This window comes from Pristiophorus japonicus, chromosome 26, assembly GCF_044704955.1.
Source record: "Pristiophorus japonicus isolate sPriJap1 chromosome 26, sPriJap1.hap1, whole genome shotgun sequence".
Taxonomy (NCBI): Eukaryota; Metazoa; Chordata; class Chondrichthyes; family Pristiophoridae; genus Pristiophorus; species Pristiophorus japonicus.
This window is the reverse complement of record NC_092002.1, coordinates 26,927,937-26,952,245: the sequence shown is the minus strand read 5'-3', so window position 1 is coordinate 26,952,245 and position 24,309 is coordinate 26,927,937. Positions and strand designations below refer to the sequence as shown.

At 57.9% G+C, this 24,309-nt stretch overlaps 1 protein-coding gene across 1 annotated transcript in view; it reads right to left on the bottom strand.

The window, feature by feature from the left end:
* LOC139239112 (spectrin beta chain, non-erythrocytic 1-like) overlaps positions 1-24,309 on the bottom strand; it is a 563,409-nt gene that overhangs the window by 56,915 nt on the left and 482,185 nt on the right. The window contains exons 25-26 of the mRNA XM_070867634.1: positions 22,741-22,945; positions 19,012-19,386 (exon numbers count right to left, since the gene is read on the bottom strand). Of these exons, the coding sequence (XP_070723735.1) occupies positions 19,012-19,386; positions 22,741-22,945 (580 nt within the window). The remainder of the gene's footprint in view (positions 1-19,011; positions 19,387-22,740; positions 22,946-24,309) is intronic.

Here is a 24,309-nt window from a genome sequence, read left to right as displayed (position 1 = left end):
TGACCAATCTCCATGGTGGCCACTTCACCAATGTCTGAGGGGCCCATCCCTTGACTAATGACCACGGTGCCACCCTTGACCAATGACCGAAAACCCCACCCCTTGATGAATGACCGAGGGCCGAACCCCTTGACCAATAACCGAGGGCCCACAACTTGACCAATGTTCGAGGGGCCTAACCCTTGACCAAAGTCTGATGGCCCCACCCTTGACCAATGTCCAAGTGGCAAACCCCTTGACCAATGTCTGATGGGCCCACCCCTTGACCAATGTTCCAGGGGACCACCCCTTGACCAATGTCCGAGGGGCCCACCTTGACCAATGTCCGATTGGCCCATCCCTTGACCAATGTCCGAGGATCCCACCCTTGACCAATGATCGAGGGCCCACCCCTTGACCAATGTCCGAGCGGCCTACACCTTGACCAATGTCCGAGGGATCCACCACTTGTTCAATGTCCGAGGGGCCCAACCCTTGACCAATGTCCGAGGGTCCCACCCTTTGATCAATGTCTGAATGGCCCACCCCTTGACCAATGTCCCGGGGCCCACCCCTTGACCAATGTCCGAGGACCCCACCCTTGGCCAATGTCTGAAGGCCCCACCTTTGACCAATGTCCGAGGGGCCCACCCCTTAACCAATGACCGAAGGCCCCTCCCCTTGACCAATGACCGAGGGCACCACGCTTGGCCAATGTCTGAAGGCCCCACCCTTGACCAATGTCCGAGGGGCCCACCCCTTAACCAATGACCGAAGGCCCCACCCCTTGACCAATGACCGAGGGCACCACCCCTTAACCAAAGTCCGAGGGCCCATACCTTGACTAATGACCGAAGGCCCCACCCCTTGACCAATGTCCGAGGGGCCCATCCCTTGACCAATGTCCGAGGGCTGCACCCTTTGAACATTGTCCGAGGGCGCCAGCCTTGACCAATGTCTAAAGGCCACACCCTTGACCAATGTCAGAGGGGCCCACCCTTGACCTATGTCCGAGGATCCACCCCTTGACCAATGCCTGACTGCCTCTCCCCTTGACCAATGGGCCCCCCTTGACCATTGTCCAAGGGGCCCACAACTTGACCAATGTCTCAAGGCCCACCTCTTGACCAATGTCCAAAGGCCCCGCACCTTGACCATGTCCAAAGGCCCCACGCTTGAACAATGCCCGAGGACCCACCCATTGACCAATGTCCGAGGGGCCCATCCCTTGACCAATGACCGAGGGGTCACACTAGACCAATTACCAAAAGCCCCACCCCTTGACCAATGATCGAAGGTCCCACCCCTTGACCAATGGCCGAGGGCCCACAACTTGACCAATGTCCGAGGGGACCACACTTGACCAATGTCCGAGGGCCCCACCCCTTGACCAATGTCCGAGGGCCACACCCATTGACCAATGTCAGAAGGCCCCACCCTTAACTAATTCCGATGACCCACCCTTGACCAATGCCGAAGGCCCCACCCTTGACCAATGTCTGAAGGCCCAACCCTTGACTAATGTCCGAGGGCCCAGCCTTGACCAACGTTCGAAGGGCCCACCCTTGATCAATGTCCAAAGGGCCCACCCTTGACCAATATCCGAGGGCCTGCCCCTTGACCAATGTCCGAGTGGCTCATCCCTTGACCAATGTCTGAGGGCCCATCCCTTGACCAATGTCCGAGTGGCCCACATCTTGACCAATGTCCGAAGGCCCCAACCCCTGACCAAAGTCCGAGCGGCCAACCACTTGACCAATGTCTGAAGGGCACAGCCCTTGACCAATGTCCAAGGGCCCACGCCTTGACTAATGTCCAAGGGGCCCATCTCTTGATCAATGACCACGGTGCCACTCTTGACCAATGACCGAAAACCCCACCCCTTGACGAATAACCGAGGGCCCCACCCTTTGACCAATAACCGAGGGCCCACAACTTGACCAATGTCTGATTGGCCCACCCCTTGACCAAAGTCTGATGGCCCAACCCTTGACCAATGTCCGAGCGGCAAACCCCTTGATCAATGTCCGAGGGGTTCACCATTGACCAATGACCCAGGAGCCCACCCCTTGACCAATGTCCAAGGGGCCCCCCTTGACCAATGTCCAAGTGCCCACCCCTTGACCAATGTCCGAGGGGCCCACAACTCGACCAATGTCCCAGCGGCCAGCCCCTTGACCAATATCTGATGAGCCCGCTGTTGATCAATGTCCGAGGGGCCTACCCCTTGACCAATGTCCGAGGGGCCACCCTTGACCAATGTCCCAGGGACCCCACCCTTGATTATGTCTGAGGGGTCGACCCTTGACCAATGTGTGACGGCCTCTTCCCTTGACCAATGATGGGGGGGCAACCCCCTTGACCAATGTCCAAGGGGCTCACAACTAGACCAATGACCGAAAGCCCCACCCCTTGACCAATGTCCAATGGGCCCATGCCTTGACCAATGTCCGAGGGGCCCATCCCTTGAGCAATGTCCGAGTGAACCACCTCTTGACCAATGTCCGAGGGCCCACCCCTTGACCAATGTCCGACGACCCCACCCCTTGACCAATGTCCAAGGGCCCACCCCTTGACCAATGTCCGAGGGCCCCACCCTTGACCAATGTCCGAGGGTCCTACACCTTGAGCAATGTCCGAGGGCCCCACCCCTTGATGAATGTCGGAGCGGCCAACACCTTGACCAATGTCCGAGGGACCCACCACTTGACCAATGTCCGAGGGCCGCACCCTTGACCAATGTCCGAGGGTCCCAACTCTTGACCAATGTCCGAGGGGCCCACCTTTGACCAATGTCCGAGTGGCCACCCTTGACCAATGTCCAGGGGCCCAACCACTTGACCAATGTCCAAGTGGTCCACAACTTGACCAATGTCCGAGGGCCCATCTCTTGACCAATGACTGACGGTCCGCCCTTGACCAATGACCGAAAAGCCCCACCTCTTGACCAATGTTCAAGGGCCCACCCTTGACCAGTGTTTGAAGCCCCACCCCTTGACCGATGTCCGAGTGCTCCAGCCTTGACTAATGTCTGAAGGCCCGACCCCCTGACCAATGACCGAGGGCGCACCCCTTGACCAATGTCCCAGGAGCCCACCCTTGATCAATGACCAAGGGCCCCACTCCTTGACCATTGTCCGAGGGCTCCAGCCATTACCAATGTCTGAAGACCCCACGCTTGACCAAGGTCCAAGGGCCCCACCCTTGACCAATGTCCGAGGGGTCGACCCTTGACCAATGTGTGACGGCCCCTTCCCTTGACCAATGACAGAGGGGCACTCCCCCTTGACCAATGTCCAAGGGGCTCACAACTAGACCAATGACCGAAAGCCCCACCCCTTGACCAATGACCGAGGGGCCCATCCCTTGACCAATGTCCTAGGGTCCCACCCCTTGACAAATGTCCGAGGGCCCACAACTTGACCAATGTCCGAAGGGCCCACCCCCTGACCAATGTCTGAGGGTCCCACACCTTGACCAATGTCCGAGCAGCCAGCCCCTTGACCAATGTCCGAGGGGCCCGCTGTTGAAAAATGTCCGAGGGGCCTACCCCTTGACCAATGTCCGAGGGGCCACCCTTGTCCAATGTCCCAGGGGCCTCACCCTTGACCAATGTCAGTTGGCCCCACCCTTGACCAATGTCCAAGGGGTCGACCCTTGACCAATGTGTGATGGCCCCTTCCCTTGACCAATGACGGTGGGGCAACCCCCCTGACCAATGTCCAAGGGGCTCACAACTAGACCAATGACCGAAAGCCCCATCCCTTGACCAATGACCGAGGAGCCCATCCCTTGACCAATGTCCAAGGGCCCCACCCTTTCACCAATGTCCAAGGGCCCACCCCTTGACCAATGTCCAAGTGGTCCACAACTTGACCAATATCCGAGGGCCCATCTCTTGACCAATGACTGACGGTCCACCCTTGACCAATGACCGAAAAGCCCCACCTCTTGACCAATGTCCAAGGGCCCAACCTTGACCAATGTTTGAAAGCCCCACTCCTTGACCAATGTTTGAAGCCCCACCCCTTGACCGATGTCCGAGTGCTCCAGCCTTGACTAATGTCTGAAGGCCCGACCCCCTGACCAATGACCGAGGGCCCATCCCTTGACCAATGTCCCAGGGGCCACCCTTGACCAATATCCGAGGGGCCCATGCCTTGACCAATGTCCGAGGGTCCCACACCTTGACCAATGTCCGAGCAGCCAGCCCCTTGACCAATGTCCGAGGGGCCCGCTGTTGATCAATGTCCGAGGGGCCTATCCCTTGACCAATGTCCGAAGGGCCCACCCCCTGACCAATGTCTGAGGGTCCCACTTCTTGACCAATGTCCGAGGAGCCAGCCCCTTGACCAATGTCCGAGGGGACCGCTGTTGATCAATGTCCAAGGGGCCTACCCCTTGACCAATGTCCGAGGGGCCACCCTTGACCAATGTCCCAGGGGCCCCACCCTTGACCAAAGTCAGATGGCCCCACCCTTGACCTATGTCCGAGGGGTCGACCCTTGACCAATGTGTGACGACCCCTTCCCTTGACCAATGACGGCGGGGCAACCCCCTTGACCAATGTCCAAGGGGCTCACAACTAGACCAATGACCGAAAGCCCCACCCCTTGACCAATGACCGAGGGGCCCATCCCTTGACCAATGTCCAAGGGGCCCACCATTGACCAATGTCCGAGTGGCCAGCCTCGACCAATGTCCAAGGGTCCCATGCCTTGACCAATGTCCAAGGGGCCCATCCCTTGACGAATGTTTGAAAGCCCCACTCCTTGACCAATGTCTGAAGGCCCCACCCCTTGACCAATGTTTGAAGCCCCACCCCTTGACCGATGTCCGAGTGCTCCAGCCTTGACTAATGTATGAAGGCCCGACCCCCTGACCAATGACCGAGGGCCCATCCCTTGACCAATATCCAAGGGGCCTACCCCTTGACCAATGTCCGAAGGGCCCACGCCTGACCAATGTCTGACGGTCCCACTTCTTGACCAATGTCCGAGGAGCCAGCCCCTTGACCAATGTCCTAGGGGACCGCTGTTGATCAATGTCCAAGGGGCCTACCCCTTGACCAATGTCCGAGGGGCCACCCTTGACCAATGTCCCAGGGGCCCCACCCTTGACCAAAGTCAGATGGCCCCACCCTTGACCTATGTCCGAGGGGTCGACCCTTGAAAAATGTGTGACGGCCCCTTCCCTTGACCAATGACGGCGGGGCAACCCCCTTGACCAATGTCCAAGGGGCTCACAACTAGACCAATGACCGAAAGCCCCACCCCTTGACCAATGTCCGAGTGGCCAGCCTCGACCAATGTCCAAGGGTCCCATGCCTTGACCAATGTCCAAGGGGCCCATCCCTTGTCCAATGTTTGAAAGCCCCACTCCTTGACCAATGTCTGAAGGCCCCACCCCTTGACCAATGTTTGAAGCCTCAACCCCTTGACCGATGTCCGAGTGCTCCAGCCTTGACTAATGTCTGAAGGCCCGACCCCCTGACCAATGACCGAGGGCCCACCCCTTGACCAATGTCCCAGGGGCCCACCCTTGACCAATGACCGAGGGCCCCACTCCTTGACCATTGTCCGAGGGCCCCAGACATTACCAATGTCTGAAGACACCACGCTTGACCAATGTCCAAGGGCCCCACCCTTGACCAATGTTCGAGGGGTCGACCCTTGACCAATGTATGACGGCCCCTTCCCTTGACCAATGACGGAGGGGAACTCCCCCTTGACCAATGTCCAAGGGGCTCACAACTAGACCAATGACCGAAAGTCCCACCCCTTGACCAATGACAGAGGGGCCCATCCCTTGACCAATGTCCGAGGGGCGCACCGTTGACCAATGTCCCAGGGGCCACCCTTGACCAATATCCGAGGGGCCCATGCCTTGACCAATGTCCGAGGGTCCCACACCTTGACCAATGTCCGAGCAGCCAGCCCCTTGACCAATGTCCGAGGGGCCCGCTGTTGATCAATGTCCGAGGGGCCTACCCCTTGACCAATGTCCGAAGGGCCCACCCCCTGACCAATGTCTGAGGGTCCCACACCTTGACAAATGTCCGAGCAGCCAGCCCCTTGACCAATGTGCGAGGGGCCCGCTGTTGATCAATGTCCGAGGGGCCTACCCCTTGATCAATGTCCGAGGGGCCACCCTTGACCAATGTCCGAGGGGCCCATCCCTTGACCAATGTCCTAGGGTCCCACCCTTGACCAAAGTCGGATGGCCCCACCCTTGACCAATGTCTGAGTGGCCAACCACTTGATCAATGTCCGAGGGGCCCACCCCTTGACCAATGTCCAAGGGACCACCCCTTGACCAATGTCCGAGGGGCCCACAACTTGTCCAATGTCCGAGGAGCCCATCCCTTGACCAATGACCGAGGGGCCCATCCCTTGACCAATGACCGAGAGGCCCACCCTTGACCAATGACAGAGGGACCCACCTTTTGACCAATGACCGAGGGGCACACCCTTGACCAATGTCCGAGCGGTCCAACCTTGACCAATATCCGGGGGCCCCACCCTTGACCAATGTCCGAGGGCCCCATCCTTGACCAATGTCCGAGGGTCCCACACCTTGACCAATGTCCGAGCAGCCAGCCCCTTGACCAATGTCCGAGGGGCCCGCTGTTGATCAATGTCCGAGGGGCCTACCCCTTGACCAATGTCCGAAGGGCCCACCCCCTGACCAATGTCTGAGGGTCCCACACCTTGACAAATGTCCGAGCAGCCAGCCCCTTGACCAATGTGCGAGGGGCCCGCTGTTGATCAATGTCCGAGGGGCCTACCCCTTGATCAATGTCCGAGGGGCCACCCTTGACCAATGTCCGAGGGGCCCATCCCTTGACCAATGTCCTAGGGTCCCACCCTTGACCAAAGTCGGATGGCCCCACCCTTGACCAATGTCTGAGTGGCCAACCACTTGATCAATGTCCGAGGGGCCCACCCCTTGACCAATGTCCAAGGGACCACCCCTTGACCAATGTCCGAGGGGCCCACAACTTGTCCAATGTCCGAGGAGCCCATCCCTTGACCAATGACCGAGGGGCCCATCCCTTGACCAATGACCGAGAGGCCCACCCTTGACCAATGACAGAGGGACCCACCTTTTGACCAATGACCGAGGGGCACACCCTTGACCAATGTCCGAGCGGTCCAACCTTGACCAATATCCGGGGGCCCCACCCTTGACCAATGTCCGAGGGCCCCATCCTTGACCAATGTCCGAGGGTCCCACACCTTGACCAATGTCCGAGCAGCCAGCCCCTTGACCAATGTCCGAGGGGCCCGCTGTTGATCAATGTCCGAGGGGCCTACCCCTTGACCAATGTCCAAAGGGCCCACCCCCTGACCAATGTCTGAGGGTCCCACACCTTGACAAATGTCCGAGCAGCCAGCCCCTTGACCAATGTGCGAGGGGCCCGCTGTTGATCAATGTCCGAGGGGCCTACCCCTTGATCAATGTCCGAGGGGCCACCCTTGACCAATGTCCGAGGGGCCCATCCCTTGACCAATGTCCTAGGGTCCCACCCTTGACCAAAGTCGGATGGCCCCACCCTTGACCAATGTCTGAGTGGCCAACCACTTGATCAATGTCCGAGGGGCCCACCCCTTGACCAATGTCCAAGGGACCACCCCTTGACCAATGTCCGTAGGGCCCACAACTTGTCCAATGTCCGAGGAGCCCATCCCTTGACCAATGACCGAGGGGCCCATCCCTTGACCAATGACCGAGAGGCCCACCCTTGACCAATGACAGAGGGACCCACCTTTTGACCAATGACCGAGGGGCACACCCTTGACCAATGTCCGAGCGGTCCAACCTTGACCAATATCCGGGGGCCCCACCCTTGACCAATGTCCGAGGGCCCCATCCTTGACCAATGTCCGAGGGCCCCATCCTTGACCAATATTGGAGGGGCCCACCCTTTGACCAATGTCCGAGGGGCCCACCCCTTGACTAATGACCGAGGGGCCACCCTTGACCAATGTCCGAGCGGCCCCCTTGACCAATGTCTTATGCCCACCCCTTGACCAATGTCCGAGGGGCCCACAACTTGATCAATGTCCGTGGGGCCCATCCCTTGACCAATGACGGAGGAGCCACAATTGACCAGTGTCCGAGGGTTCCACCACTTTACCAAGGTCCGAGGGTCCCACCATTGACCAATGTCTAAGGGCCCCACCCCTTGACCAATGATCGAGGGGCCCACCCTTGACCAATGTCCGAGGGCCCACCCCTTGATCAATGTCCGAGGGGCCAACCCCTTGACCAATGTCAGAGGTACACACCCCTTGACCAATGTCTGAAGGCCCCATCCTTGACCAATGTCCAAGGGGCCCACCCTTGACCAATATCGGAGGGGCCCACCCTTTGACAAATGACCGAGGGGCTACCCTTGACCAATGTCGGAGGGGCCCACAACTTGACCAATGTCCGAGGGGCCTCTCCCTTGACCGAGGGTCCAGCATTGACCAATCTCCGAGGGCCCACCCCTTGATCAATGTTCGAGGGGCCAATCGCTTGACCAATGACCGAGGGGCCACCCTTGACCAATGTCCGAGGGCCCCACCCTTGATCAATATCCGAGGGCCCCACCTCTTGACCAATGTCCGAAGGGCTCACAACTTGACCAATGACTGAGGGGCCGCCCTTGACCAATGTCCAAGTGGCAAACCCCTTGACCAATGTCTGATGGGCCCACCCCTTGACCAATGTTCCAGGGGACCACCTCTTGACCAATGTCCGAGGGGCCCACCTTGACCAATGTCCGATTGGCCCATCCCTTGACCAATGACCGAGGGGCCACCCTTGACCAATGTCCGAGGGTCCCACCACTAGACCAATGTCCGAGGGCCCCACCACTTGAATAATGTCCGAGGGCACACCACTTGACCAATGACCGAGGGGCCCACCCTTGACCAATGTCCAAGTGCCCACCCCTGGACCAATGTCTGAGAGTCACACCACTTGGCCAATTTCCGAAGGCCCACCCCTTGACCAATGTCCGAGGGCCCACCCCTTGACCAATGTCCGAGGATCCCACCCTTGACCAATGATCGAGGGCCCACCCCTTGACCAATGTCCGAGCGGCCTACACCTTGACCAATGTCCGAGGGACCCACCACTTGTTCAATGTCCGAGGAGCCCAACCCTTGACCAATGTCCGAGGGCCCCACTCTTGACCAATGTCCGAGGGCCCCACCCTTGTCCAATGTCCGAGGGGCCCAACCCTTGACCAATGTCCAAACGGCCAACCCCTTGACCAATGTCCAAATGGCCCAGCCCTTGACCAATGTCCAAGTGCCCAGCCCTTGACCAATGTCCGAGGGGCCCATCCCTTGACCAATGTCCGAGGGCCCCACCCCTTGACCATTGTCCGAGTGCCCCAGCCTTGACCAATGTCTAAAGGCTCCACCCTTGACCAATGTCAGAGGGGCTACTTTTGACCTATGTCCGAGGACCCACCACTTGACCAATGTCTGCCTGCCCCTCCCTTGACCAATGACCGATGGCCCCCCCGTTGTCCAAGGGGCCCACAACTGGACCAATGTCTCAAGGCCCCACCCCTTGCCCAATGTCCAAAGGCCCCACCGTTGAACAATGCCCGAGTGCCCACCCCTTGACCAATGTCCGAGGGGCCCACCCTTGACCAATAACCGAAGGGCCACCCTAGACCAATTACCGAAAGTCCCACCCCTTGACCAATGATCGAAGGTCCCACCCCTTGACCAATGGCCGATGGGACCACCCTTGACCAACGTCAGAAGGCCCCACCCTTGACCAATGCCGAAGGCCCCACACTTGGCCAATGCCGAAGGCCCCACCCTTGGCCAATATCTGAAGGCCCCACCCTTGACTAATGTCTGAGAGGTCCACCCACTGACCAATGTCCCAGGGCCCACCCCTTGACCAATCTCCATGGTGGCCACTTCACCAATGTCTGAGGGGCCCATCCCTTGACTAATGACCACGGTGCCACCCTTGACCAATGACCGAAAACCCCACCCCTTGATGAATGACCGAGGGCCGAACCCCTTGACCAATAACCGAGGGCCCACAACTTGACCAATGTTCGAGGGGCCTAACCCTTGACCAAAGTCTGATGGCCCCACCCTTGACCAATGTCCAAGTGGCAAACCCCTTGACCAATGTCTGATGGGCCCACCCCTTGACCAATGTTCCAGGGGACCACCCCTTGACCAATGTCCGAGGGGCCCACCTTGACCAATGTCCGATTGGCCCATCCCTTGACCAATGTCCGAGGATCCCACCCTTGACCAATGATCGAGGGCCCACCCCTTGACCAATGTCCGAGCGGCCTACACCTTGACCAATGTCCGAGGGATCCACCACTTGTTCAATGTCCGAGGGGCCCAACCCTTGACCAATGTCCGAGGGTCCCACCCTTTGATCAATGTCTGAATGGCCCACCCCTTGACCAATGTCCCGGGGCCCACCCCTTGACCAATGTCCGAGGACCCCACCCTTGGCCAATGTCTGAAGGCCCCACCTTTGACCAATGTCCGAGGGGCCCACCCCTTAACCAATGACCGAAGGCCCCTCCCCTTGACCAATGACCGAGGGCACCACGCTTGGCCAATGTCTGAAGGCCCCACCCTTGACCAATGTCCGAGGGGCCCACCCCTTAACCAATGACCGAAGGCCCCACCCCTTGACCAATGACCGAGGGCACCACCCCTTAACCAAAGTCCGAGGGCCCATACCTTGACTAATGACCGAAGGCCCCACCCCTTGACCAATGTCCGAGGGGCCCATCCCTTGACCAATGTCCGAGGGCTGCACCCTTTGAACATTGTCCGAGGGCGCCAGCCTTGACCAATGTCTAAAGGCCACACCCTTGACCAATGTCAGAGGGGCCCACCCTTGACCTATGTCCGAGGATCCACCCCTTGACCAATGCCTGACTGCCTCTCCCCTTGACCAATGGGCCCCCCTTGACCATTGTCCAAGGGGCCCACAACTTGACCAATGTCTCAAGGCCCACCTCTTGACCAATGTCCAAAGGCCCCGCACCTTGACCATGTCCAAAGGCCCCACGCTTGAACAATGCCCGAGGGCCCACCCATTGACCAATGTCCGAGGGGCCCATCCCTTGACCAATGACCGAGGGGTCACACTAGACCAATTACCAAAAGCCCCACCCCTTGACCAATGATCGAAGGTCCCACCCCTTGACCAATGGCCGAGGGCCCACAACTTGACCAATGTCCGAGGGGACCACACTTGACCAATGTCCGAGGGCCCCACCCCTTGACCAATGTCCGAGGGCCACACCCATTGACCAATGTCAGAAGGCCCCACCCTTAACTAATGCCGATGACCCACCCTTGACCAATGCCGAAGGCCCCACCCTTGACCAATGTCTGAAGGCTCAACCCTTGACTAATGTCCGAGGGCCCAGCCTTGACCAATGTTCGAAGGGCCCACCCTTGATCAATGTCCAAAGGGCCCACCCTTGACCAATATCCGAGGGCCTGCCCCTTGACCAATGTCCGAGTGGCTCATCCCTTGACCAATGTCTGAGGGCCCATCCCTTGACCAATGTCCGAGTGGCCCACATCTTGACCAATGTCCGAAGGCCCCAACCCCTGACCAAAGTCCGAGCGGCCAACCACTTGACCAATGTCTGAAGGGCACAGCCCTTGACCAATGTCCAAGGGCCCACGCCTTGACTAATGTCCAAGGGGCCCATCTCTTGATCAATGACCACGGTGCCACTCTTGACCAATGACCGAAAACCCCACCCCTTGACGAATAACCGAGGGCCCCACCCTTTGACCAATAACCGAGGGCCCACAACTTGACCAATGTCTGATTGGCCCACCCCTTGACCAAAGTCTGATGGCCCAACCCTTGACCAATGTCCGAGCGGCAAACCCCTTGATCAATGTCCGAGGGGTTCACCATTGACCAATGACCCAGGAGCCCAACCCTTGACCAATGTCCAAGGGGCCCCCCTTGACCAATGTCCAAGTGCCCACCCCTTGACCAATGTCCGAGGGGCCCACAACTCGACCAATGTCCCAGCGGCCAGCCCCTTGACCAATATCTGATGAGCCCGCTGTTGATCAATGTCCGAGGGGCCTACCCCTTGACCAATGTCCGAGGGGCCACCCTTGACCAATGTCCCAGGGACCCCACCCTTGATTATGTCTGAGGGGTCGACCCTTGACCAATGTGTGACGGCCTCTTCCCTTGACCAATGATGGGGGGGCAACCCCCTTGACCAATGTCCAAGGGGCTCACAACTAGACCAATGACCGAAAGCCCCACCCCTTGACCAATATCCAATGGGCCCATGCCTTGACCAATGTCCGAGGGGCCCATCCCTTGAGCAATGTCCGAGTGAACCACCTCTTGACCAATGTCCGAGGGCCCACCCCTTGACCAATGTCCGACGACCCCACCCCTTGACCAATGTCCAAGGGCCCACCCCTTGACCAATGTCCGAGGGCCCCACCCTTGACCAATGTCCGAGGGTCCTACACCTTGAGCAATGTCCGAGGGCCCCACCCCTTGATGAATGTCGGAGCGGCCAACACCTTGACCAATGTCCGAGGGACCCACCACTTGACCAATGTCCGAGGGCCGCACCCTTGACCAATGTCCGAGGGTCCCAACTCTTGACCAATGTCCGAGGGGCCCACCGTTGACCAATGTCCGAGTGGCCACCCTTGACCAATGTCCAGGGGCCCAACCACTTGACCAATGTCCAAGTGGTCCACAACTTGACCAATGTCCGAGGGCCCATCTCTTGACCAATGACTGACGGTCCGCCCTTGACCAATGACCGAAAAGCCCCACCTCTTGACCAATGTTCAAGGGCCCACCCTTGACCAGTGTTTGAAGCCCCACCCCTTGACCGATGTCCGAGTGCTCCAGCCTTGACTAATGTCTGAAGGCCCGACCCCCTGACCAATGACCGAGGGCGCACCCCTTGACCAATGTCCCAGGAGCCCACCCTTGATCAATGACCAAGGGCCCCACTCCTTGACCATTGTCCGAGGGCTCCAGCCATTACCAATGTCTGAAGACCCCACGCTTGACCAAGGTCCAAGGGCCCCACCCTTGACCAATGTCCGAGGGGTCGACCCTTGACCAATGTGTGACGGCCCCTTCCCTTGACCAATGACAGAGGGGCACTCCCCCTTGACCAATGTCCAAGGGGCTCACAACTAGACCAATGACCGAAAGCCCCACCCCTTGACCAATGACCGAGGGGCCCATCCCTTGACCAATGTCCTAGGGTCCCACCCCTTGACAAATGTCCGAGGGCCCACAACTTGACCAATGTCCGAAGGGCCCACCCCCTGACCAATGTCTGAGGGTCCCACACCTTGACCAATGTCCGAGCAGCCAGCCCCTTGACCAATGTCCGAGGGGCCCGCTGTTGAAAAATGTCCGAGGGGCCTACCCCTTGACCAATGTCCGAGGGGCCACCCTTGTCCAATGTCCCAGGGGCCTCACCCTTGACCAAAGTCAGTTGGCCCCACCCTTGACCAATGTCCAAGGGGTCGACCCTTGACCAATGTGTGATGGCCCCTTCCCTTGACCAATGACGGTGGGGCAACCCCCTTGACCAATGTCCAAGGGGCTCACAACTAGACCAATGACCGAAAGCCCCATCCCTTGACCAATGACCGAGGAGCCCATCCCTTGACCAATGTCCAAGGGCCCCACCCTTTGACCACTGTCCAAGGGCCCACCCCTTGACCAATGTCCAAGTGGTCCATTACTTGACCAATATCCGAGGGCCCATCTCTTGACCAATGACTGACGGTCCACCCTTGACCAATGACCGAAAATCCCCACCTCTTGACCAATGTCCAAGGGCCCAACCTTGACCAATGTTTGAAAGCCCCACTCCTTTACCAATGTTTGAAGCCCCACCCCTTGACCGATGTCCGAGTGCTCCAGCCTTGACTAATGTCTGAAGGCCCGACCCCCTGACCAATGACCGAGGGCCCATCCCTTGACCAATGTCCCAGGGGCCACCCTTGACCAATATCCGAGGGGCCCATGCCTTGACCAATGTCCGAGGGTCCCACACCTTGACCAATGTCCGAGCAGCCAGCCCCTTGACCAATGTCCGAGGGGCCCGCTGTTGATCAATGTCCGAGGGGCCTATCCCTTGACCAATGTCCGAAGGGCCCACCCCCTGACCAATGTCTGAGGGTCCCACTTCTTGACCAATGTCCGAGGAGCCAGCCCCTTGACCAATGTCCGAGGGGACCGCTGTTGATCAATGTCCAAGGGGCCTACCCCTTGACCAATGTCCCAGGGGCCCCACCCTTGACCAAAGTCAGATGGCCCCACCCTTGACCTATGTCCGAGGGGTCGACCCTTGACCAATGTGTGACGACCCCTTCCCTTGACCAATGACGGCGGGGCAACCCCCTTGACCAATGTCCAAGGGGCTCACAACTAGACCAATGACCGAAAGCCCCACCCCTTGACCAATGACCGAGGGGCCCATCCCTTGACCAATGTCCAAGGGGCCCACCATTGACCAATGTCCGAGTGGCCAGCCTCGACCAATGTCCAAGGGTCCCATGCCTTGACCAATGTCCAAGGGGCCCATCCCTTGACCAATGTTTGAAAGCCCCATTCCTTGACCAATGTCTGAAGGCCCCACCCCTTGACCAATGTTTGAAGCCCCACCCCTTGACCGATGTCCGAGTGCTCCAGCCTTGACTAATGTATGAAGGCCCGACCCCCTGACCAATGACCGAGGGCCCATCCCTTGACCAATGTCCCAGGTGCCACCCTTGACCAATATCCAAGGGGCCTACCCCTTGACCAATGTCCGAAGGGCCCACGCCTGACCAATGTCTGACGGTCCCACTTCTTGACCAATGTCCGAGGAGCCAGCCCCTTGACCAATGTCCGAGGGGACCGCTGTTGATCAATGTCCAAGGGGCCTACCCCTTGACCAATGTCCGAGGGGCCACCCTTGACCAATGTCCCAGGGGCCCCACCCTTGACCAAAGTCAGATGGCCCCACCCTTGACCTATGTCCGAGGGGTCGACCCTTGGAAAATGTGTGACGGCCCCTTCCCTTGACCAATGATGGCGGGGCAACCCCCTTGACCAATGTCCAAGGGGCTCACAACTAGACCAATGACCGAAAGCCCCACCCCTTGACCAATGACCGAGGGGCCCATCCCTTGACCAATGTCCAAGGGGCCCACCATTGACCAATGTCCGAGTGGCCAGCCTCGACCAATGTCCAAGGGTCCCATGCCTTGACCAATGTCCAAGGGGCCCATCCCTTGACCAATGTTTGAAAGCCCCACTCCTTGACCAATGTCTGAAGGCCCCACCCCTTGACCAATGTTTGAAGCCTCAACCCCTTGACCGATGTCCGAGTGCTCCAGCCTTGACTAATGTCTGAAGGCCCGACCCCCTGACCAATGACCGAGGGCCCACCCCTTGACCAATGTCCCAGGGGCCCACCCTTGACCAATGACCGAGGGCCCCACTCCTTGACCATTGTCCGAGGGCCCCAGACATTACCAATGTCTGAAGACACCACGCTTGACCAATGTCCAAGGGCCCCACCCTTGACCAATGTTCGAGGGGTCGACCCTTGACCAATGTATGACGGCCCCTTCCCTTGACCAATGACGGAGGGGCACTCCCCCTTGACCAATGTCCAAGGGGCTCACAACTAGACCAATGACCGAAAGTCCCACCCCTTGACCAATGACAGAGGGGCCCATCCCTTGACCAATGTCCGAGGGGCGCACCGTTGACCAATGTCCCAGGGGCCACCCTTGACCAATATCCGAGGGGCCCATGCCTTGACCAATGTCCGAGGGTCCCACACCTTGACCAATGTCCGAGCAGCCAGCCCCTTGACCAATGTCCGAGGGGCCCGCTGTTGATCAATGTCCGAGGGGCCTACCCCTTGACCAATGTCCGAAGGGCCCACCCCCTGACCAATGTCTGAGGGTCCCACACCTTGACAAATGTCCGAGCAGCCAGCCCCTTGACCAATGTGCGAGGGGCCCGCTGTTGATCAATGTCCGAGGGGCCTACCCCTTGATCAATGTCCGAGGGGCCACCCTTGACCAATGTCCGAGGGGCCCATCCCTTGACCAATGTCCTAGGGTCCCACCCTTGACCAAAGTCGGATGGCCCCACCCTTGACCAATGTCTGAGTGGCCAACCACTTGATCAATGTCCGAGGGGCCCACCCCTTGACCAATGTCCAAGGGACCACCCCTTGACCAATGTCCGAGGGGCCCACAACTTGTCCAATGTCCGAGGAGCCCATCCCTTGACCAATGACCGAGGGGCCCATCCCTTGACCAATGACCGAGAGGCCCACCCTTGACCAATGACAGAGGGACCCACCTTTTGACCAATGACCGAGGGGCACACCCTTGACCAATGTCCGAGCGGTCCAACCTTGACCAATATCCTGGGGCCCCACCCTTGACCAATGTCCGAGGGCCCATCCTTGACCAATGTCCGAGGGCCCCATCCTTGACCAATATTGGAGGGGCCCACCCTTTGACCAATGTCCGAGGGGCCCACCCCTTGACTAATGACCGAGGGGCCACCCTTGACCAATGTCCGAGCGGCCCCCTTGACCAATGTCTTATGCCCACCCCTTGACCAATGTCCGAGGGGCCCACAACTTGATCAATGTCCGTGGGGCCCATCCCTTGACCAATGACGGAGGAGCCACAATTGACCAGTGTCCGAGGGTTCCACCACTTTACCAAGGTCCGAGGGTCCCACCATTGACCAATGTCTAAGGGCCCCACCCCTTGACCAATGATCGAGGGGCCCACCCTTGACCAATGTCCGAGGGCCCACCCCTTGATCAATGTCCGAGGGGCCAACCCCTTGACCAATGTCAGAGGTACACACCCCTTGACCAATGTCTGAAGGCCCCATCCTTGACCAATGTCCAAGGGGCCCACCCTTGACCAATATCGGAGGGGCCCACCCTTTGACAAATGACCGAGGGGCTACCCTTGACCAATGTCGGAGGGGCCCACAACTTGACCAATGTCCGAGGGGCCTCTCCCTTGACCGAGGGTCCAGCATTGACCAATCTCCGAGGGCCCACCCCTTGATCAATGTTCGAGGGGCCAATCGCTTGACCAATGACCGAGGGGCCACCCTTGACCAATGTCCGAGGGCCCCACCCTTGATCAATATCCGAGGGCCCCACCTCTTGACCAATGTCCGAAGGGCTCACAACTTGACCAATGACTGAGGGGCCGCCCTTGACCCATGTCCAAGGGCCCACCCCCTGACCAATGTCCAAGGGCCCACCCCTTGACCACTGTCCAATGGCCCATGACCAATGGTCTCCCTTGACCAATGAGCGAGGGTCCAGCATTGACCAATGTCCAAGGGCCCGACCCCTTGACCCCTTGACCAACCTTGACCAATGTCCGAGGGCCCACCCCTTGATCAATGTCTGAGGGGACAACCCCTTGACCAATGTCCAAGGGCCCACCACTTAACCAATGTCCAAGGGCCCACCCCTTGACCAATGTCCAAGCGTCCACAACTTGACCAATGTCCAATGGCCCATCTCTTGACCAATGACCGAAAGCCCCACCTCTTGACCAATGACCGAAAGCCCCACCTCTTGACCAATGTCTGAAGGTCCCACCCCTTGACCAATGTCCGAGGGGCCCAACCTTGACCACTGTCCGGGGGCCCCACCCGTTGATCAATGTCCGAGGGCCCCAGCCTTGACCAATGTCCGAGCGCCCACTTGACCAATTTCCGAAGGGCCCACCCCCTGACCAATGTCCGAGGGTCCCAACCCTTGACCAATGTTCGAGGGGCCCACCCTTGACCAATGTCCGATTGGCCCAACCTTGTCCATTGTCCGGGGGGCCCACCCCTTGACCAATGTCCGAGTGCCCCACCCCTTGACCAATGTCCGAGGGGCCCACAACTTGACCAATGTCCGATTGGCCCAACCTTGACCACTGTCCTGGGCCCCACCCCTTGACCAATGTCCGAGTGCCCCACCCCTTGACCAATGTCCGAGGGGCCCACAACTTGACCAATGTCCGAGGGCCCCACCCTTGACCAATGCCCCAGAGGCCCAGCCCTTGACCAATGTCCGAGGGCCCCACTCCTTGACCAATGACCGAGGGCCCCACCCTTGACCAATGTCCGAGGACCCCACCCCTTGACCAATGTCCCAGGTACCCAGCCCTTGATCAATGTCCGTGGGGCACCCGCCCTTGACCAATGTCGGAGGGCCCCACCCGTTGACCAATGTCCAAGGGACTCACAACTTGACCAATGACCGAGGGACCACCCTTGACCAATAACCGAAAGCCACACCCCTTGACCAATGACCGAGGGCCCCACCCCTGGACCAATGTCCAAGGGCCTCACCCTTGACCAATGTCTGAAGGCCCTATCCTTGACCAATGTCTAAAGGCCCCACCCTTGACCAATGTCTGAAGGGACCATCCCTTGACCAATGTTGGAGGGGCCCATCCTTGACCAATGACCGAGGGCCCACCCCTTGACCAATGTCCGAGGGACCCACCCCTTGACCAATGTTGGAGGGGCCCATCCCTTGACCAATGTCCGTGGGGCCCATCCCTTGACCAATGTCGGAGGGGCCCACCTATTGACCAATGTTCGTGCGGCCAACCCCTTGACCAATGTCTGAGGGACCCACCCATTGACCAATGTCTGAAGGCCCCACCCTTGACCAATGTCCGAACGGCCAACCCTGGACCAATGACCGAGGGCCCACAACTTGACCAATATCCAAGGGGACCACCCTTGACCAATATCCAAGGGCCCCACCCTTTACCAATGTCTGAAGGCCCTATCCTTGACCAATGTCCGAGGGACCACCACTTGACCAATGTCAGAGCAAACTCCAAACTCCGGTTTAAACGAGGCGGTTGCCTGTGACTGAGCGGGTGGCCCGAGATCTTGCGCCCGACAACACTCGCACTGCAAGGACAAGGAAAGCAGAAGGACAATGACAGATAACTGAAGAAATACCTGTGTGACCAGCACCTGGATATCGTGTTCGAATGAACTCAGCATTCGTTGCAGAGTAAAGGTGCTGCTGGAATCGCCGACGGCAACGTTCGGGAGCTGTTTGTGTTTCTCCTCAATGTGGACAACCACCTCCTTACAGTCAGTGAAGAACTTGTGCAGTTCCTGGGAGGCTGACAACATCTGAGCTCGAGTCTCTATCAGTTCCAGCAGATCTGCCCAGGCTTCACCCACACCATCCTTCCACTCCGCGATGGTGGCTGCGTCTGTGTGGCCGTAATCAATCAGCTCGTCCACCATCTGATTGATGGTGTTGACCCGCTCCTGCCCAATCACCCCTGTCTCGTGAGCAAACTCCGTGAACTTGTCCAGCAGTAGCTGAGGGAAACAATCAGAGAATTCCTGATTCCACAGTCAGTCCCAGAAAACACTGCCTTCAATTACCAGGTAATTACCAGAAAGCGATCGATCAACATCCCTCCAACACTCAATCCCTTCCTCAGGTACTGATCCTGACTCGAAGGCATCAACTGACCAGAACTCCCTCCTGCTTCATGATCCCCATCTGCCGTCCCGCACGGAAAAAAATCCTGTGTGACGGGTCCGATCCCGACTTTCACGCTAAACCTTTATAACTCACTGGTTGGGCCCAGCTGGAACATTGCGTTGAGTTCTGGGCACCACATTTGAGGAAGTCTGTCACGGCCTTGAGAGGGTGCAGAGGAGATTGACTAGACCGGTGCCAGGGATGAGGGAATTCAGTTATGTGGAGGGGCTGGATAAGCTGGGAGAATTTCTCCTGACAGCATAGAAGGTTAAGGGGAGATTTGATAGAGGGGTTTAAAATCATGAGGTTTTTTACAGAATAAATGAAGAGAAATTGCTGCCAGTGCCGGAGAGTGGGTAGTCAGAGCACACAGAGCTCAGATAACTGGCAAAAAAACCAGAGGCGACACGAGGAGAATCTTACTTTGAACAGTGTGTTGTGATCATAGAATCAGAGAAATTTGCAGCACGGAAGGAGGCCATTTCGGCCCATCGTGTCCGTGCCGGCCGACCAAGAGCTATCCGGCCTAATCCCACTTTCCAGCTCTTGGTCCTTTCAGGCAGTGAGTTCCAGACCCCCACCATCCTCTGGGTGAAGAAATTTCCCCTCATATCTCCTCTAAACGTCCCACCAATTACTTTAAATCCATGCCCTCTGGTTGTTGACCCCTCTGCCCAGGGAAACAGGTCCTTCCTATCCACTCTATCCAGGCCCCTCATAATTTTATACACCTCAATCAGGTCTCCCCTCAGCCTCCTCTGTTCCAAAGAAAACAGACCCAGCATCTCCAATCTTTCCTCATAGTCAAAATTCTCCCGTCCAGGCAACATCCTCATAAATCTCCTCTGTACCCTCTCCAGTGCAATCACATCTTTCCTGTAACGTGGTGACCAGAACTGCACGCAGTACTCCAGCTGTGGCCTAACCAGTGTTTTAGCGACCTGGAATGCTCTGCCTCAAAGAGTGGGGGCAGCAGATTCAATGGTCATTTTCAAAAGGAAATTTGGTAAATACTTGAAGGGGGAAAATTACAGGGCTACGGGGAAAGAGCGGGGGAGTGGAACTAACTGGACTGCTCTTTGAAAGAGCCGGCATAGGCACGATGGGCCGAATGGCCTCCTTCTGTGCAGTAAGATTCTGTGATACCTTGGGAGGTCAGCACCAAAGGAGAGCAGCTGGGAAAGAATTCAGTAGCTGTGCTGATCAAAGTTCAGTCAGTGACGTTAAAACAGCAGTCTCAAGAGTGCACACTGCTTTACATTCTTCACCCAACCACACACAGCTGCCTCCGTGCCCGTGTCAGACAGGTCCCAGCAAATCCAGATCCACGCACCCGACACACCACATTGAAGGGACCATCTGGGAAAATGTGCTGGCTCAACATTTCTCCCAACCTCTGCTCGCACAGTAGTTCAGCACTGAGTATACTGAGGCCTGAATGTCAGGCCTCACAGACCCACTCTCCCCAGACCCACTCTCCCCAGACCCACTGCCCCACAGACCCTCTCCCCACAGACCCACTCTCCCCACAGACCCACTCTCCCCACAGACCCACTCTCCCCACAGACCCACTCTCCCCACAGACCCACTCTCCCCACAGACCCACTCTCCCCACAGACCCACTCTCCCCACAGACCCACTCTCCCCACAGACCCACTCTTCCCACAGACCCACTCTTCCCACAGACCCACTCTTCCCACAGACCCACTCTCCCCACAGACCCACTCTCCCCACAGACCCTAAGACCCACAGACCGTGAGTGCTGCTGACCAAGGGGAAGTCCTTTGCGAACCCTGTACACAAATGCTCTTTTGCTAACCCTTGGTCACAGATTACCTTGCTGCCCTTTCGGGATTCCAAACCCCAAGCCCCGAGCCCCGGCCTGCAGTGCCCGCTAGCTGCCAGTCAAACTGGGGGTCCCACACTATGATCTGCATCTCCGTGTACGAGAGCAGGCTGTGCACTATGGGCGAGCTCTCGACCCCTGGGGTCCGCACTGCAGGCCTGATTATCACCCCAGCACCAATCAACCCGAAGATTGGCTGCACCGAGAGCATTCAATGTGACGGGCCATTGGCGGTAATCCTTCATGCTGTATTTCCCATGCTCCTCTCAATGGGACAAGAGACAGGAGAAGTCGGCCCAGATACAAGGAGCCCTTCAGCCCCTGGGACACATCCGGCCCAATAATCAGCGGGAGGCGAGAAGGGTGGGGGGGAAATATCGGGGCTAGGGTGGGGTGGGTGGGGCTGAGAGGGATCGGGGCGGGGGGAGTGGGGGGGAGATATTGGGGCTGCCAGGGATCGGGGTGGGGAGGGGGAGATATTGGGGCTGGGGGGGTTGGGGGGGGACAGGGGCGGGGGAGGTTTGCTGAGAGGAATCGGGGTTGGGCAGGGAAGGGAGATCGGGACTGGTGTGGGGTGGCTGCCAGGGATCGGGGCGAGGGGGGGGCGTGGAGAGGGGTAAGATATTGGGGCTGGAGTGGGGGCTGCCAGGGATCGGGGCGAGGGGGGGGGTGGAGAGGGGTAAGATATTGGGGCTGGAGTGGGGGCTGACAGGGATCGGGGCCGGGGGGGGGGGGGTGAGGCGGGATCGGGGGAAGAGAGATCAGGGCTGGGGAGAGAGTTCGGGGGTGGGGGTGAGATCGTTGAGATTGGGGGGGTGAGAGATTGGATCTGCGGGGGGGGGGGGGGGGGGGGCGGGATGTGAGTGTGGGGGGTGGAGCGGAGGGGGAGTGAGGCATCGGGGCTGGGGGATGTCTGTGACTAACAGGGGAAAGGCTGAACGTTTCACTGAGAGACCTGGGGTGGGGAGGGGGGGTGAGGGTGGAGAGGTGCGGGGGCGATGGGAGGGCCACAGGGGCTCTCACACCTCCCGGCCCATGAGCTGTGCTGGGAAAGGCATGTCCCTTGTGCCCACTGCCCTGCCGGCCGGGGTTATATTTAAATGCAGCTCCCCATTGCCCCGATCTAACTGTGTGAATGAAGCATCCCGTCTGGTGAGAGCGGGACACCTGAAAACCCCTTGGAAATAGCGGCTGACACGTACGCATCGAGTGGGGGGGGGGCCCGTTTTGCATTTTTTAGGGTTTAAGCACTCCCTCCCCCGTAACCCCCTCCCACCCATTAATATCAGACTCACAACTCCACAATCCAATGGCTGACATCAGTGGGGTCCTCACTTACTGTCACGTGCTCATAGTCCTGTCCCAGTTCTGGCGACCCCGCTACAACCTCTCGTTGTGCGATCCACTGCTCCAGTTCGTCAACCTCCCGGTTGAGCTGGAAGAGCCAGTAATGTTGCTCGAGCTTGCCTTTCCGCTCCTCGGCGAGGTCCTTCAGGCTCACGTACAAACGGTCCATCTGAGATTGTTGCTTGCTGATCTGCTCACTGCGCCAGAAACACACGATTAGCCCCACAGCCACTCAGGGACACGTCAACGTGCAGCTCCAGGCCCTGCACGGCAATCAGTACCCGCTTAACCAGCTCCTCATCGGGTGGCATTGAGTCTCGGGACGCGGATTATACCCAACACCAGCAGCACCCACCACAGGGCATTCCTGCACAGAGGGAGGCCATTCAGCCCATCAGACTGTGCGGCCCGTTGGCTCTCTCTAGGCTCAGTGTCTCTCTCTATACGTTGTGTTTCTCTATAGGCACAGTGTCTATGTCTATGGGCTCCGCGTCTCTCTATATAGGCTGAGTGACTATAGGCTCAGTGTCTCTCTATAGGCTCCGTGTCTCTCTCTATAGGCTCAGTGTCTCTCTCTATAGGCTCCGTGTCTCTCTCTATAGGCTCAGTGTCTCTCTCTATAGGCTCAGTGACACTCTATAGGTTGTGTCTCTCAAGACGCTCAGTGTCACTCTATCGGTTCAGTGTCTCTTTCGATAGGTTCAGTGTCTCTCTCTCTCTATAGGCTCAGTGTCTCTCTATAGGCTCAGTGTCTCTCTATAGGCTCAGTGTCTCTCTATAGGCTCAGTGTCTCTCTATAGGCTCAGTGTCACTCTATAGGTTCAGTGTCTCTTTTGATAGGTTCAGTGTCCCTCTCTCTCTATAAGCTCAGTGTCTCTCTCTATAGGCGCAGTGTCTCTCTATAGGCTCCGTGTCTCGCTATACGCTCCACGTCTCTCTCTATAGGCTCTGTGTCTCTCTAAGGGCTCAGCATCTCTCTATAGGTTCAGTGTCTCTCAATAGGCTCAGTGGCTCCCTTTATAGGCAAACATTTAAAGAACACATGGATGAACTTCAACAATTGTACATCCTTGCCTGGAGTAAAAATAAAACGGGGAAGGTGGCTCAACAAGGGAAATTAAGGAAAGTGTTGAAACCAAGGAAGAGGCATATAAATTGGTCAGAAAAAGCAGCAAACCTGAGACAGGAGAATTTTGTAATACAGCAGAGGAGGACAAAGTGTTTAATTGGGAGGGGGAAAATAGAGTATGAGAGGAAGCTTGCTGGGAACATAAAAACTGAATGCAAACGCTTCTATAGACATGTGAAGAGAAAAAGATTAGTGAAAACAAACATAGGTCCCTTGCAGTCAGATTCAGGTGAATTTATAATGGGGAACAAAGAAATGGCAGACCAGTTAAACAAAAACTTTGGTTCTGTCTTCACGAAGGAAGACACAGATAACCTTCTGAAAATACTGGGGGACCGAGTGTCTAGTGAGGAGGAGTAACTGAAGGAAATCCTTATTAGGCGGGAAATTGTGTTCGAGAAATTGATGGGATTGAAGGTCGATAAATCCCCG